Source organism: Danio aesculapii, chromosome 12 (assembly GCF_903798145.1).
Source record: "Danio aesculapii chromosome 12, fDanAes4.1, whole genome shotgun sequence".
Classification (NCBI taxonomy): domain Eukaryota; kingdom Metazoa; phylum Chordata; class Actinopteri; order Cypriniformes; family Danionidae; genus Danio; species Danio aesculapii.
The window spans coordinates 23,043,325-23,056,604 of NC_079446.1; the positions used below are offsets into that span (position 1 = coordinate 23,043,325).

At 36.5% G+C, this 13,280-nt stretch overlaps 1 protein-coding gene across 1 annotated transcript in view; it reads right to left on the reverse strand.

Moving 5' to 3' along the window:
* Positions 1 to 11,012, reverse strand: part of ca10a (carbonic anhydrase Xa) — a 296,564-nt gene extending 285,552 nt beyond the window's left edge. The window contains exon 1 of the mRNA XM_056470210.1: positions 10,506 to 11,012. Coding sequence (XP_056326185.1) covers positions 10,506 to 10,566 — 61 coding nt within the window. The 5' untranslated portion in view covers positions 10,567 to 11,012. The remainder of the gene's footprint in view (positions 1 to 10,505) is intronic.
* Positions 11,013 to 13,280: the final 2,268 nt, after the last annotated feature.

Sequence of the window (13,280 nt, forward strand, 5' to 3'; positions counted from 1 at the left end):
CTCTTCAAATGTTATCAAAATTTTCCTAATACTATTGAACAACGCTCATACCGGTCTTCTCTTCCTGGACAATTTTGAAAATATTATGATCCACTTAAAATGTTGACTACTTTACATAGTAGCTCTATAATGTCTGCAAATTATATCCCATATCCTGGCTATAGGGCCTTCAACACCAGGTTACTTTATGTATGCGTTTTAACAGAGATGCATCATGATGCAACACCGGTGGTGGTTCTATAAATGAAGAGGAATAGAAGTAGAAATATAAATATTTTTAAAAGAAAAATAGTGTTTCATGTTTTGGTTTTGGGAGAGTAGGTTATCCTAGGGTTGGACAATATGACCCCAAAAAAATTATAATCAATGCCGTGATTAATTGAACAATTCTTTTATTTTCAATGTGACTATTTACTTATTATGCCCACTCCATGTGTTGGTCACTTAATTTCTAGATCTTTCTTTAAACTTTCTTTAAACGCTTAATGCTTCAAGAGAAACTTGAGTCATGTTATAGTTGAATATACAAAAACAAAAAGATGGTCAAATACTTTGAAGTAGGCATGGGCCGGTATATGTTTCTGACGGTATGATAAACTTGGATAAAAAGATCACGGTTTCAAAGTATCACGGTATTGTGTTTACTCAGAGTTTCTGCAGGTTTAATCAAGTCAAATTTAAGATTTTAAGACCATAAAGAATTTTAGACATCTACAAGGTTAAGATTTGTTATAATGGCCCTGTATTATCATGAGGAATCTTGTAATTGTTTTCCTTGATTAGGGAATTTAATTTGGGGAATTTGCTGTGAAAATGTCTAACAGCGGTGGTGAATCTCTTTGCTGTAAACACTTAAATATAAAAAATACGTTGTTTTTTTTTTAGATGGGTTGTTGGTCATTAGATGGATATCGGCCCAAATTGACTAGCTTTACTTGGACAAAGCAAAATTAAGACCGGTTTAAAACAATTTAAGACCTACAAGACAATTTGTCAGCAAATTTAAGACCTTTTAAGGCCTAAAATTTAGGTTTTGAAATTAAAGACATTTTAAGACCCTGCGGACACCCTGTTACTGTTGTAAAATAATTTCTTTTTAAATGTCTTAGTAAAAAAAAAAAAACTTTTTTCCCATTTAACACAATAGATTACATTTATATAAACATTTATGATATTTTGGAACAGTAAACATGTCAGGCTACATAATTTAAATAAACCATTGATTTATACTATCTTTATTAGCTTCCAAAAAAAAAAGATTTCCTTACAACACATAAAAAAACTACTTAAAAAAAAAACCCTTCACATATACCTTAGAAACGGTAGAACTAAACATTTTTGCAGTTTTAATACCTTGACTTTTCCAAACCGCGGTGAACCTTGAAACCAGTTATCGTCCCATGCCTACTTTGAAGTGCCTACTTCAACAGTTTCTGACATTATAGTTTTGAATAAAACATGACAGGTAAAAAAAGTGCAATTTATTCCAAGCCAAATTAATGTTTTCATGTAATCAACAAGATTAAATCAGTCAACAGATATTACATTAACTGTATCGGTCAGAAGCTCTGGTTCACTCCTCCAGTTTCAGTCTACACAGTTATTTAATGCTCTGTGTTCTTTGTGGTTTAACACTAGATTCAATACTTGAGGGGACTGTTGGTTCTAATGGCCTTACTACGACCCGAGCAGCACCTCAGTCTTAAAAAAGTTATTTTACTATAAATAAATTATATGACAGATGGCATGGTATGAAACGCACACCCACTGCATTGACCAGCGCAAACACTGAAAACTTCTCACTTCCCTCGAGAGCTGCATCGAGGCAAATGTGAGAGTGGAACTTTTACTACCAGATATAAACTTTGTCAGTATTACAGGAGCATTTGGAATGATTCCCCTGGAGACTCACAGTTTTATCAACATGAACACAAACTGAAGAGTAATAGGCATTGAGGTTCACTTAGGACAATTCATTTGGCAATTTACATAATATCTAAACGTTTGTGACATAAGCCTCTTCATTCTGGAACGGAAACGGATAAACAACCAAATCACATAAGGAGGATACTGACAATCTTGCATCTCTCAGTCTCTTCTCTCTCTCTCACTGGTCCACATGCACAGATGCAAACTCACTCACAGACACATCTGCATGGGATTATCAGATTAGTCAGCTGAGACAGTGTTGCCCAGTGTGGGTGTGCAGGATCACCCAGCCACAGCCAAAGCCTCTGTACTATAGATATCAGCGCTTAATGTTCCAGCCTTCAGCCGTGGCATAGTCCAAACATGAAAAACATCCTTTTGGAGTCACATGCATGGCGGCGGTGAGGCGTCTGCTACAAAGAGAGCTGCGATCGTTGTCAAGCTGTGGGGAGTGTAGCTTGTTTGGCTCAGAATGGCCAGGTGTGCATTGTGGATGATGTGCCACAGGGCACCTGAGAGCTAGTGCAAACATGTCATGGCGTCTCGCTGCTGTGGGTTTGTGACAAGATTCATGGCTGGGTTTTTTTTTTTCTTTACAAATGGCTATGCCCGATGCATGTGACAGTCAATAGTGTTAGCTACACCCACCCATCAGGGAAGACCTAGCTAAACACAGCTGCTCCTGAAACATGGCTGACTTAGAACAGGCGTTCTCAAAATCTCAATATAAAGCTGCAAATCCGAATTTCCATCAACGTCAACAATCCAGAAAAATGTGTAACTTCAAAACATAATTTTAATGATCACATGCATAAATAAACCATTAAAAAAGCCTTTTCTATACAAAAATACAATAATAAAAAGTGCAAAAGTGTTAAAATGACAAGTGACACTTACATAAAAAGTGTCAGGATTTTTTTGATGAGAAAATGACATGAAACATTGTGCAAAATACAGAACAGTCTAATGTGAGAAATGGCACTGTCTGTATTCCATCAGCCGCCTAAATATTTGTTTCATTGTGACATTTGACAATTCTACTTCACGACTATCTCATTACAAATCAAACAGAACCATTTTCTGTGTGATTGAAGGTAAATTAACTCACACCTCACCATGCAATCATCTTTGAAAACGCTAAATTTCTTAGCCAATTTTTCTTTTCTGGAAACTGACATCCTCACTCATTCAAAGAATAGAACCTGGCAGCGGTGAAGAGTGTTGCCAAATTACAACAAACGTCATACTGTGACGGAATTTCATGACAACAGCATCACTCAGGAAAAACAATTTCCATTTCAGACCATCACCAAAAAGACATTAAAAATCTTGCAACAATAAAAGTTATACATGTGATTTTAGCAATACTAAATCAACACTTAATCCCTTACACACAATTAATGAAATTATGAAATGGAGTTGGGTCCGGACAAGAGTGCAGACTTTGAGAAGCCCATGACTAGAAGTTCATCGTGTTTTCAGCCCTTTATTGTTTTTAAATGTGGCATTTAATAAATCAAATGCTTGATTAAATGAAGCTTTTCATCAGACCAACAAAAAAAAATCATACTAAATTATGAGGATTCAGGAAAAGGTGGGAGTGATTTTATACAGAGCATAGCATTACAAGCATGGAAATCTATTACAAGACTTCCACCCAATTATACTTCCACCCAATTATAAGTTATCGTATTACCTATAAATTAATTGAACACATTTAATGAAATGTTCCATATACAGTCAAGCATATATTTTTTCATCCACAGTGCCTAAATGAGTTAAAAATCATGCAAAAAAGCACCATGGAAATTATAAACTGATAAATTACATCATTTAGCCACTATGGATGAAAATCCATACATAGTTCATATCTTAATAAAGGCACTTCACATGCCTCACTCTAAATAAATAAATGCTCTTTAAAATAATTGAAGCTACAATTAATCCAATTCTTCAGGATTAAAAGGGCAGACCTTACATAACTTTCAAGAGGTTTGAAACGTAAATGATTACAATACATCAAATCATCAATGAATCACGTAGCAAAACAACTTAAATAGATGCTTCTGTCTGGACTTTTTTGCACATTCTTTTATTCACCTGGATAAATGAATGACTTTTTCATGATAAGCAAAGACAAAGAGCAACAAAGCAAATCTGAAACCTCTGGTGTATTGAGATTTTTAGATTTTAGATTTAGGATTTTAGATTTAAACCTTCAATTGGCATCCATGCATGTAAAGACAGAGCCCTACACAGCATTACAATGTCTGACAGTGAAAAACAACACAGAAACAAACAAGGGTCCATAGGCAGAGAAGAGGAATAGTAAGGATGCATGGCTTCTCAAAAGATAGAAAAAATGTAGAAAAGCCCAGGAAAGCAGACAACATGTTTCTAATCTCTTTTGCTGTTATGAGGCATATTGTCATGACCTTAAAATGACTGTGGCATATTGAAAGCTACAAACAAATGTTGGGAAAATAATGTCCAGATTCATTTATAATGGACACGTACAGTAGCACCAGTATGTCTACATTTTTCCTGTTGAGATTGGTGGCATAGAGAAAAATTTCAACCATTGTCATCCAAAACATAACCGCAGTTTACATCAGAAAAAATAAAATAAAAATAATAAATAAACTATATTTATATTAACAACATCTTGTTCCTGGTCAACTATTTGGCTCTGCATGTGTTCGTTGGCACACACACAAAATACTTTTGAGAGCTGCAGCAAATAAGGATGTTGCCAAACACAAAATCTTTTTTTTTTTCCATTAGATCTTTGGACATACTGTATATATTATAGTCTGTTCACACCTGTTTTCTGAATCAAACTCAAGTTAGTTCCCCCTTAGGTTCAGATCTTATGTACAGGTGTGAATACAGCAATGGCACTCTGTTGAGGACATCTTTGTATCTTCCAAATGGACTCTGGTGCGGTTTGTTTAAAGTGTGAATATGATCTGATCTGCTCTGATCGAATTCAGAAAGCCAGGCAGTTTATATAAAGAACCTTTAGTTTTAGTTGTGCACCCATGCACCCTGTTGTTATGCAACCAGTAGTCATGCTCTCTAATGAACCACAACTAACAAACCCAAGCTCTAGCTCTGATACAAGTTATGAAATTTGATTTGCAGAAGGGCTGGGCAATAATGAATAAATAAATAAATAGGTAACACCATTGTCAATGTCTATTAAAAAAAAAATTCGGTATGAAGTTTCAGTAAAGGCTATAGTTTTATTAAAATGTGGCTGCTGAGCGCACACTTTGGAAGCAATGCCAATAGGCTTAGGGTGTAAGTTTGTCATTTCCATTTGAAGCTCACGACTTGCACGACGCGTGTATGGGAGCGATGCGCACATGTGCATTTTCCAGGCACACCTAATTGAAAACATCTGAACTTTTTCGAATGCTGCGAACACATCGCGATTCATGCAAGTAGAACTAACCAGTCTGCTTCACACTTTGTTTGGAATATAAACATTTCGGTAATAACGGAAGACTAATTAACTCAAACAAAAGCGCTTCCAAACACTGCAGTGCTTTTTACTTTTCTCCATAAACTTGCCATCGTCTGAGAAAACGCTTGATGGTCGCTTAGTTATGAGAGAGACACCAGGGGAGAGTGAGTGCAAAGCCCATTGTAATGGTCAAGGAAATCACGTGTTCGCGTTTGCCCTTTCAGATCAGAATAACAACACGTGCGAAAATGAGCGCCGTTTAGCAGCAGTGAGGCGATTGTAAATAAAAAGCATGCATGGATGTTGCCAGAGTGGCTTTTTGGTTTCTTTTCTTGTGCATGCCAGTCACTAGCTTCCCATCTGAAAGAGTTTTTAGCATGGGTAATATAGTCATCCAACTTCGCAATTTTTAATGTTCTGATATTTTTGAATAATGATGGTCAGTCCCTTTACTTGAAAGCTCAGAACTGATTATCATTATTTATTTTGAATAAAGGTTTGAGGTTTGCTGTATCAATATTCACATCTTACAGATGTTGATCTACCTTAGTTGCACACACTCTGTAACATTTATCAAGATTAAGAGTCTCTTTAACAATCATGTTTATTTTAATATAAAGAGATGAGATATTGACTATTAAAACTATTTACCTTAGCAATGTTGGTAAATTAAAACAAAGTGGTTAAATAAAAAAAAAATGCTAATATTTCTAAATGGAATATTAAAAAATATTCAATAATTATCGATATCGAAAGATATGAAACATGATATTGTGATTTTTTTTTTGCAAAATCGCCCAGCCCCACTTTGCAGTGGTTGCCGGTTCTGTTTTTGGAAAGTGATGGTTTCATGATGAACATCAGGCTACAGGATTGCAAACATAACTGTCCAATAAATGGCTGATTTTAGTGCAAATGGAGTTTTGTTTACAATTTCTGATTCACTTGCTAAAAGACCAGTGTGAAAGCAAATCATACCAAAAGAAAATAATAAATAAATCAACATTGTTTGGTTATTTAACAGACTTCATCATCATTCAGAGTATAACCCTCCAGATCTCCTCTTCCCAAAATTATCAGTATCTGACCATTGGGTTTTTTTTAAGCTAGCTAAGCAAGCTAAAAAAACAAAAAAAAAACAAAGACACCAAAGACCACATCATCTAACATCAATTACTAGTGCAGCTCTTGAGGGCAGTAGAGTAAGGTTTACTTGACAGGTCTTATTACACGAGCATCAACACAAAAAACCACAAATAAATCAGTCCCAGTAAGAATCTCATTATTGATCCACCTGTAATTGATTTTATATCAACCCCTAATGCAGTCCCTCTAAATCTGCAGTTGCACACTGACACAATGAGATGCTCTGCACATTTTGAGAATGGAGACTCTGTTCTGCTGGAGCCAGAGTGGCATCAAAGCAAATGTTAACTGCCATAACTAAACAAATGCTCATGCTCTGCAAATGTCAGCGAATATCTATGATGCTCCAGTAAAAATGCCTGCAAACTGAAGAGCTAAGGAAGATGGTACTCGTTATGGTCCAATTACAACTGTAGTGGGGACAAAATGGAATCTTTGATCTTTCTGAGCATGGTATACAGATAAACAAAAGCACTGAGATGAACTTCCTTGTTATATACCAAAGACAGAGAGATAAATCCTTCATTGACCTTCAAAATAAGCTAAAAAACTGTTTAAACAGCAACATGGAGTGTTTTCCATCTGTCAAAAAACAACAACAATACAATTGCTGATAAAAGAAAGAAAACGGCTGGAGAAAACAGCATTAAAAGAACAAAGCTTTTTCTATGTGGGGAATGATGACTGTGTAAATTGAAAATGTGTTTGAAAATGAAATGATGCACCATCGCCGGAAAAACAAAAACCAATGCCATGTCCACCAACTATAAGAAATGGCCAAATTTTCCTACTGACCCACCCCATAATCAGTAAATATTGCACTTCTTGACATTCGGTTACTTTACTTAATGTTTGTTGTTGGGGAGACAAAAGGTGTGTCCTAAAGGGCATACTTGTATTACTTACTATAGAAAATGACATAGAATAGTGCATAAGTAGTGCATTCACACTAAAAATTAAAGAAAAAAAGTGCACTTTTAATACTTGAACAATGGTCTTTTTCTACCGATAAAAGCAAGTGTGGACTGTTGCACACTTCATGCACTTAACACTTGCAGCTTTGCGCACGTAAATGAAGGGGAGGAGCTATCTGATGCTGAGGTTGGATTACTTTATTTTGGATTCTCCCAGCAAAATTCTCCAACGTAAGACATTATACCACATCTCAATGGTGAATGCAGTTGTACTCATGGCAGGTAGTATTTGCTAGTTCGGTCATTTATTTCACAACCTTTGCAACCATTAAACCTAAACTGGGAAACGGTTTGAATTTCCCTTTATTAAAAAAATTAAATAAAAATAGTGTTCTATTGAAGACAACAGTAAACTTACACACTAAAGGCTTGAGTTTGAAAGTGCACAGATTTTAAGTGCAGAGAGTGTCATTTGAGACACAACCAAACTATTTAAGTCATAAAAGCTCTCAATGTCAAAATACATTAACTGAGATTTCCAAAAAAAATAAATAAATAAATAAATAAATAAATAAATAAATAAATAAATAAATAAATAAATAAAAAATAGGTGGGGTTTCCCATTCCTAGAAGCAAAGTGTGCAGATTTCAGCATGTAGCTTAAACTTCCACAAAAGGTCAAATGTAAGTAGAAATACTGTACATGACATTTCTGACAACTCTTTTATAATTTAGATGTTAACTTATGCTATTGCTTTTAGAAAATTCATCACTTTGAAGTGAAAACATTAAACCCTAATATGCCAAGGCACTACCCATTTTGCATCTATCATTTTGGGCATATGAAAAAAAATGACTTCTGCTAAATTGTTGCAAACAATTTTAGTAGTCTGAATTTAAACAAATTAACTTTAGAAATGTTCAACTTAATTTGTTTAAATTCAGCCTCAATTAATTGTTTCCAGTCACGTACCTTAAAAAAATAAGTTAGTAAATCTAATGAATCAATTTTGAATATTTTTTCAGTGTAATTAAAAGTGAGTTTATGTGCATTTTAAAATATTATTTGAACATTTTCCAAATAATAATACCCAATTAGTATTATATTTTAATACAAGTGAAACCTGGATGTACTACATTCTGCTTACGGTCACATGACCTATCAGCGTCAGCATTGACGACTCGCTGTCATTCATAAATTCTCTTAAGGAGTCCTGGGACAGTACACAGTGCTTTCTCCATTGAAAAACTCACCAAAACAGTCCAGGCCATTTTTGACTATGCTTATGAACTTATTTCAGACATTTGTCATACTGTTTTCTGTCTACTATGTTAAGAATGTGATTCTAGAATCAGCCATGGTTACGACCTTGCTAAAATCATAAATTCTAAATGTTTGGCATTTCTTTTTAATGCACATCTGCTCTGATTTTGAATGATTCATTGAACATTTTATTCCAAAAAAGGCCATCCATCATTAATAAAAAATAAAAAAGCTTGCTCTTCCTCTGAAACAACCTCTTCTGTTGACGTCACACAGGCTGTGTGGGCTAGTGGGTATTAAGCAAATGCCAAATAGCAATCTCACGTTCAGTCTGGCTCTGCTTTCTTGTGTAACATTTTTGTTGTACTTTACCCCTAAAAACCTTTTCAATAGAAACAAAAATACACCAAGTAGAAAAAATAGGGGGGGGGGGGGGGGTGGCAGTAATATCATTAGGTATCTAAACAAATCAAAATGCTCTTCACAATTGATGAGATTATCGCCTTCTGAGATCAATCTTTCAACATCAGTCAAACAGATTTTTAGAGAAACCAGAAACAAGTTTTGAGATCACTATGGATGAGGAAAAATCCTGATGCTTGATTAGTATTCAGAGTGGCATTACAAACGATACCTGTTTTTTTTTCTTAGCATTCACAGTAAAAACAAGCCACACATCCTAAACTGACCATCTGTAATGTCACTTCAGAAAAAGTGTTTCCTAAACATAAATTCATACGTTGAAATGGATGCATTCTGTAGAATCATGTTGATTGCTCAGTTTCATGAAATATTAGGAGGTTACTAATAAAAAGGGAAGCTTTTAAATGCCATAAGCAGTTGTCAAGGACGTGTCCGTTGTCTGTCCCACGCATCACGAGAAAGACGGATGTGTTGCGCGCTGTGTTGCCATCAATGTCCAGCTCTCGTGTGGGCGACGCTGCTGGACGCGCGCCATAAACCTCTCACGAGGAGCTTTAAAGTTGAACCAGAAAGGACTTGATTTGTTTAGACATTTAAATGATATTCGTGATTCTTGCTTAAAATGCTTTTGGCAGTCATTCAGAATTATGCCTACTGTATATATCGGCCAAGTTATTTGCATGACTGTTCGTTTTAACAATGTAATATCTGAGGTAAAGCTAAAATCGACACCACGCGATATTCAGTGTTACATTTGTCAAGGGATAGTAAATGATGACAGTTAGAGAAGACTAGAGAAGGATTCGTGCGGTAGTTCCCATTCAGTCTACATGTTGGTCTGTTCAGTGATGCCCAAGACCACATTTACATAACTAGTAAAGGGAACCTCATAGTGCATGACTTATTTTTTGTAATTCAAATTAATTTTATGTCATTTAATTTATAAGCATAACTTACTATGGCTTGCCCATTCGATATACTTGACTGAGTGAGGCTAGTATTTGGTGGCAAACGGAGCATTCATTGAAATACAACAGCCGCACAAAATGAAGAATATAAATAAAAAATAATAATAAACACAATTAGTCTACTGCCTTTTCTCCTCCTCTAAAATTAAATTTCAGTTATTGGGAATAATAAAACGGCTATAAATTAAATGCATATGAACACTGCAGGCAGTATAAAATAAATAAAATTCTAAAATATCCAACAGAATAAAGTTTATTAACTGAGCTATAAAAGGCAACTACAACACAAGGTAACTTAAAATAATTTTAACATTTTTCACACCGCTTGATCTGTAACAGCACAAATATCAAAGCTCTTACCATCATAAGAATCATAATGCACGGTATCTTACCTGAAGTGCAAACAATGAGATTGGCTTGAAGGATAATAAATATTTCCCAGATTATATCCATGATTTGTCTTCATTCCAAGTCCATTGCGCTCAGAAAAACGGGGATCAGTTGCAGATGAGTCCACCCAGTCTCTTTCCCACTGGACACCTTCCACAAGATCCTCTCCAAATCACACACATAGCACATTTATCTCGAGGACATAACGCCACATTTCAAACCGGCTGAAATCCAAGCAAGACTACGTTCCGAAATAAAGGGGGTCTGGGCTGATATCCTCAGTGCGCGCACTTTACGAAATGTTTCGCTGCGTCCCGCAAGCCTCCATAAAACGACTTAAGCGTTGTTTGTTGTTCCAGAACCGCTTCTGTTACGCCACGAAGATGCCCGTCTCCGTTGGTCCGACCCTGCGAAAAAAGAGAGCACAACTGTGATTTGACTTGTTCTCGTAGTAGGGAAGGTCGGAGCTCTGCGCGAGGGTGACAGTTTTAACTCAGCCAGGTTTAACGGGCAAGTCACGGGACCGCGCACTTGCTGTAAGGGGGCGTGCTTCGCCTCGTTCACGGCATGCCGTTACACTTAACAGCGAACGCAATCACGGATTCATCGGTCCACTTGCTTTCATAGTGTCATTACGAAAGTTGTATATACAAGATAACATGAGTTGACAAACACATGCGAGTGTTGAGCAGTCCTGTGTCGAGAGAAAAGGTTTTACAAACAAGTTTAATGGGCGGCGAGTTATGAAATACTGCAGCGGAAATGTCAGTAAACAATCGACAAAACAACGGAGAAGAGACAGTTGGCGCTTACCTGTTAGCATGCGGCAGTTTGAGAACCTAAAAATTAAAAAAAAAAAACTTAAATCCCAGTCCAGTAGTTCAAAAAATTAGACAGATACTGAGATTTCCTGAAATCCCCGAGGTGAACTACTGCGCGCATCGGTTACGCGGACCACTGAAACAGAGTGCGCGTTCCCGCCATTAATTGCGTGATCACGTTACCTAGGCACAGGTGGATGAAGCACTGGTGTACGAGAGAGAGAGCGAGAGAGAGAGAGAGGGTCGCAGTAGTGCAGGTTGCCAATAAACAAGAATGCGCATTATAGGCTAATTGGTCGCGTAGTAGGCTTCAAAACGCTAAAGTTAGACATCTTGAAGCACACATGCATTAATTTGAGTAGCCCTGCTTTGGATATGAACGTGCAGCTGTAGGAGGAGCTGAATGTAGCTATAAACCTCACATCCCAGCTAATGCCAAGCCAGATGGTAATTCTCCATCTAATACAATCAGAAATCTTATTCTTGCTTAGAAATTTATGAATTACACACTCAGAAATACTCATATTTTCAGTAGATTTTTCCAGTGTGTAGCCTACTTAAAGGGTACCTAGTTTTTATTAGTGCCATTGTTACCATTGTTTATGATTATATACAGTATAGTAATCCATTTGACATTCATTCATTCATTTTCTTTTCGGCTTAGTCCCTTTAATAATCTAGGGTACTGCCAATTTATCCAGCAAATGTTTTACACAGTGGATCCCCTTCCAGCTGCAACACATCACTGGGAAACATCCGAACACACTCATTTATCACAGACAATTAAGCCTACCTAATTCACCTATACTACATGTTTGTGGACTTATGAGGGAAATGGGAGCACCCGGATGAAACCCACACGAACACAGGGAGAACATGCAAACTCACACAGAAATGCCAACTGACCCAGCCAGGCTCGAACCAGCAACCTTCTTGCTGTGAGGTGATTGTCCTACGCACTGCGCCACCGTGCTGCCCATTTGTCAATTAGTATTATGCAAAAATAAAACGACAATTCAATTTGACCTGTACTTTTTAAAATATACAAAAATAAGTGGTCGTACATTCATTCATTCATTCATTTTCTTTTCAGCTTACTCTCTTTATTAATCCAGGGTCACCACAGCGGAATGAACCGCCAACTTATCCAGCACATTTTATGCAGCAGATGCCCTTCCAGCTGCAATCCATCACTGGGAAACATCCATACACGCTCATTCACACACATACACAACTGACAATTTAGCTTACCCAATTCACCTGTACGGTGGGGGAAACCTGAGCACCCAGTGGAAAACCACGTGAACACGGGGAGAACATGCAAACTCCAGACAGAATCGCCAACTGACCCAGCCAAGGCTCAAACCAGCAACCTTCTTGCTGTGAGGCGACAACACTACCTACTGCGCCAACGCATCACCCAAGTGGTCATACACGTTTTATGTTTTTAAGTGATAATAAAATATCACTTAAAACAATAATAATAAAAAATAACATTGTATACTCAATGCGCGCACACACAAACACACACACACACACACTCTTTTGCTCATTTAGTTATTCTCAAGTTTAAATAATGTAACTGAACGTTTTTGATGCAGACAGACTTTCAAATGTGACAACTGTATCATTGCTCATCATTTGATGTGTTGAGATATTAGTTTCTAACATGTTCTCATGATATCATAAAAACATTCTCCTTTCAGTTTGCAGAACAATATCACAATGCAGTCGCTCATGCTGACTCACTGCTACCTTTTTGCTTTTTATTGGTACAATATAGAGTATGACAGAGAGGGATGAGAAAGACTGGTGATTCATACATTTATAAAGAAGACTATCTACGTATAAGCCAATAACTAGATGCAATACACTCATCATCTGTGGTTTGGAATTTCAAGAATTACAAATGACTACGCAGAAAATCTCAACATAAAATTTAATATCATATAAATG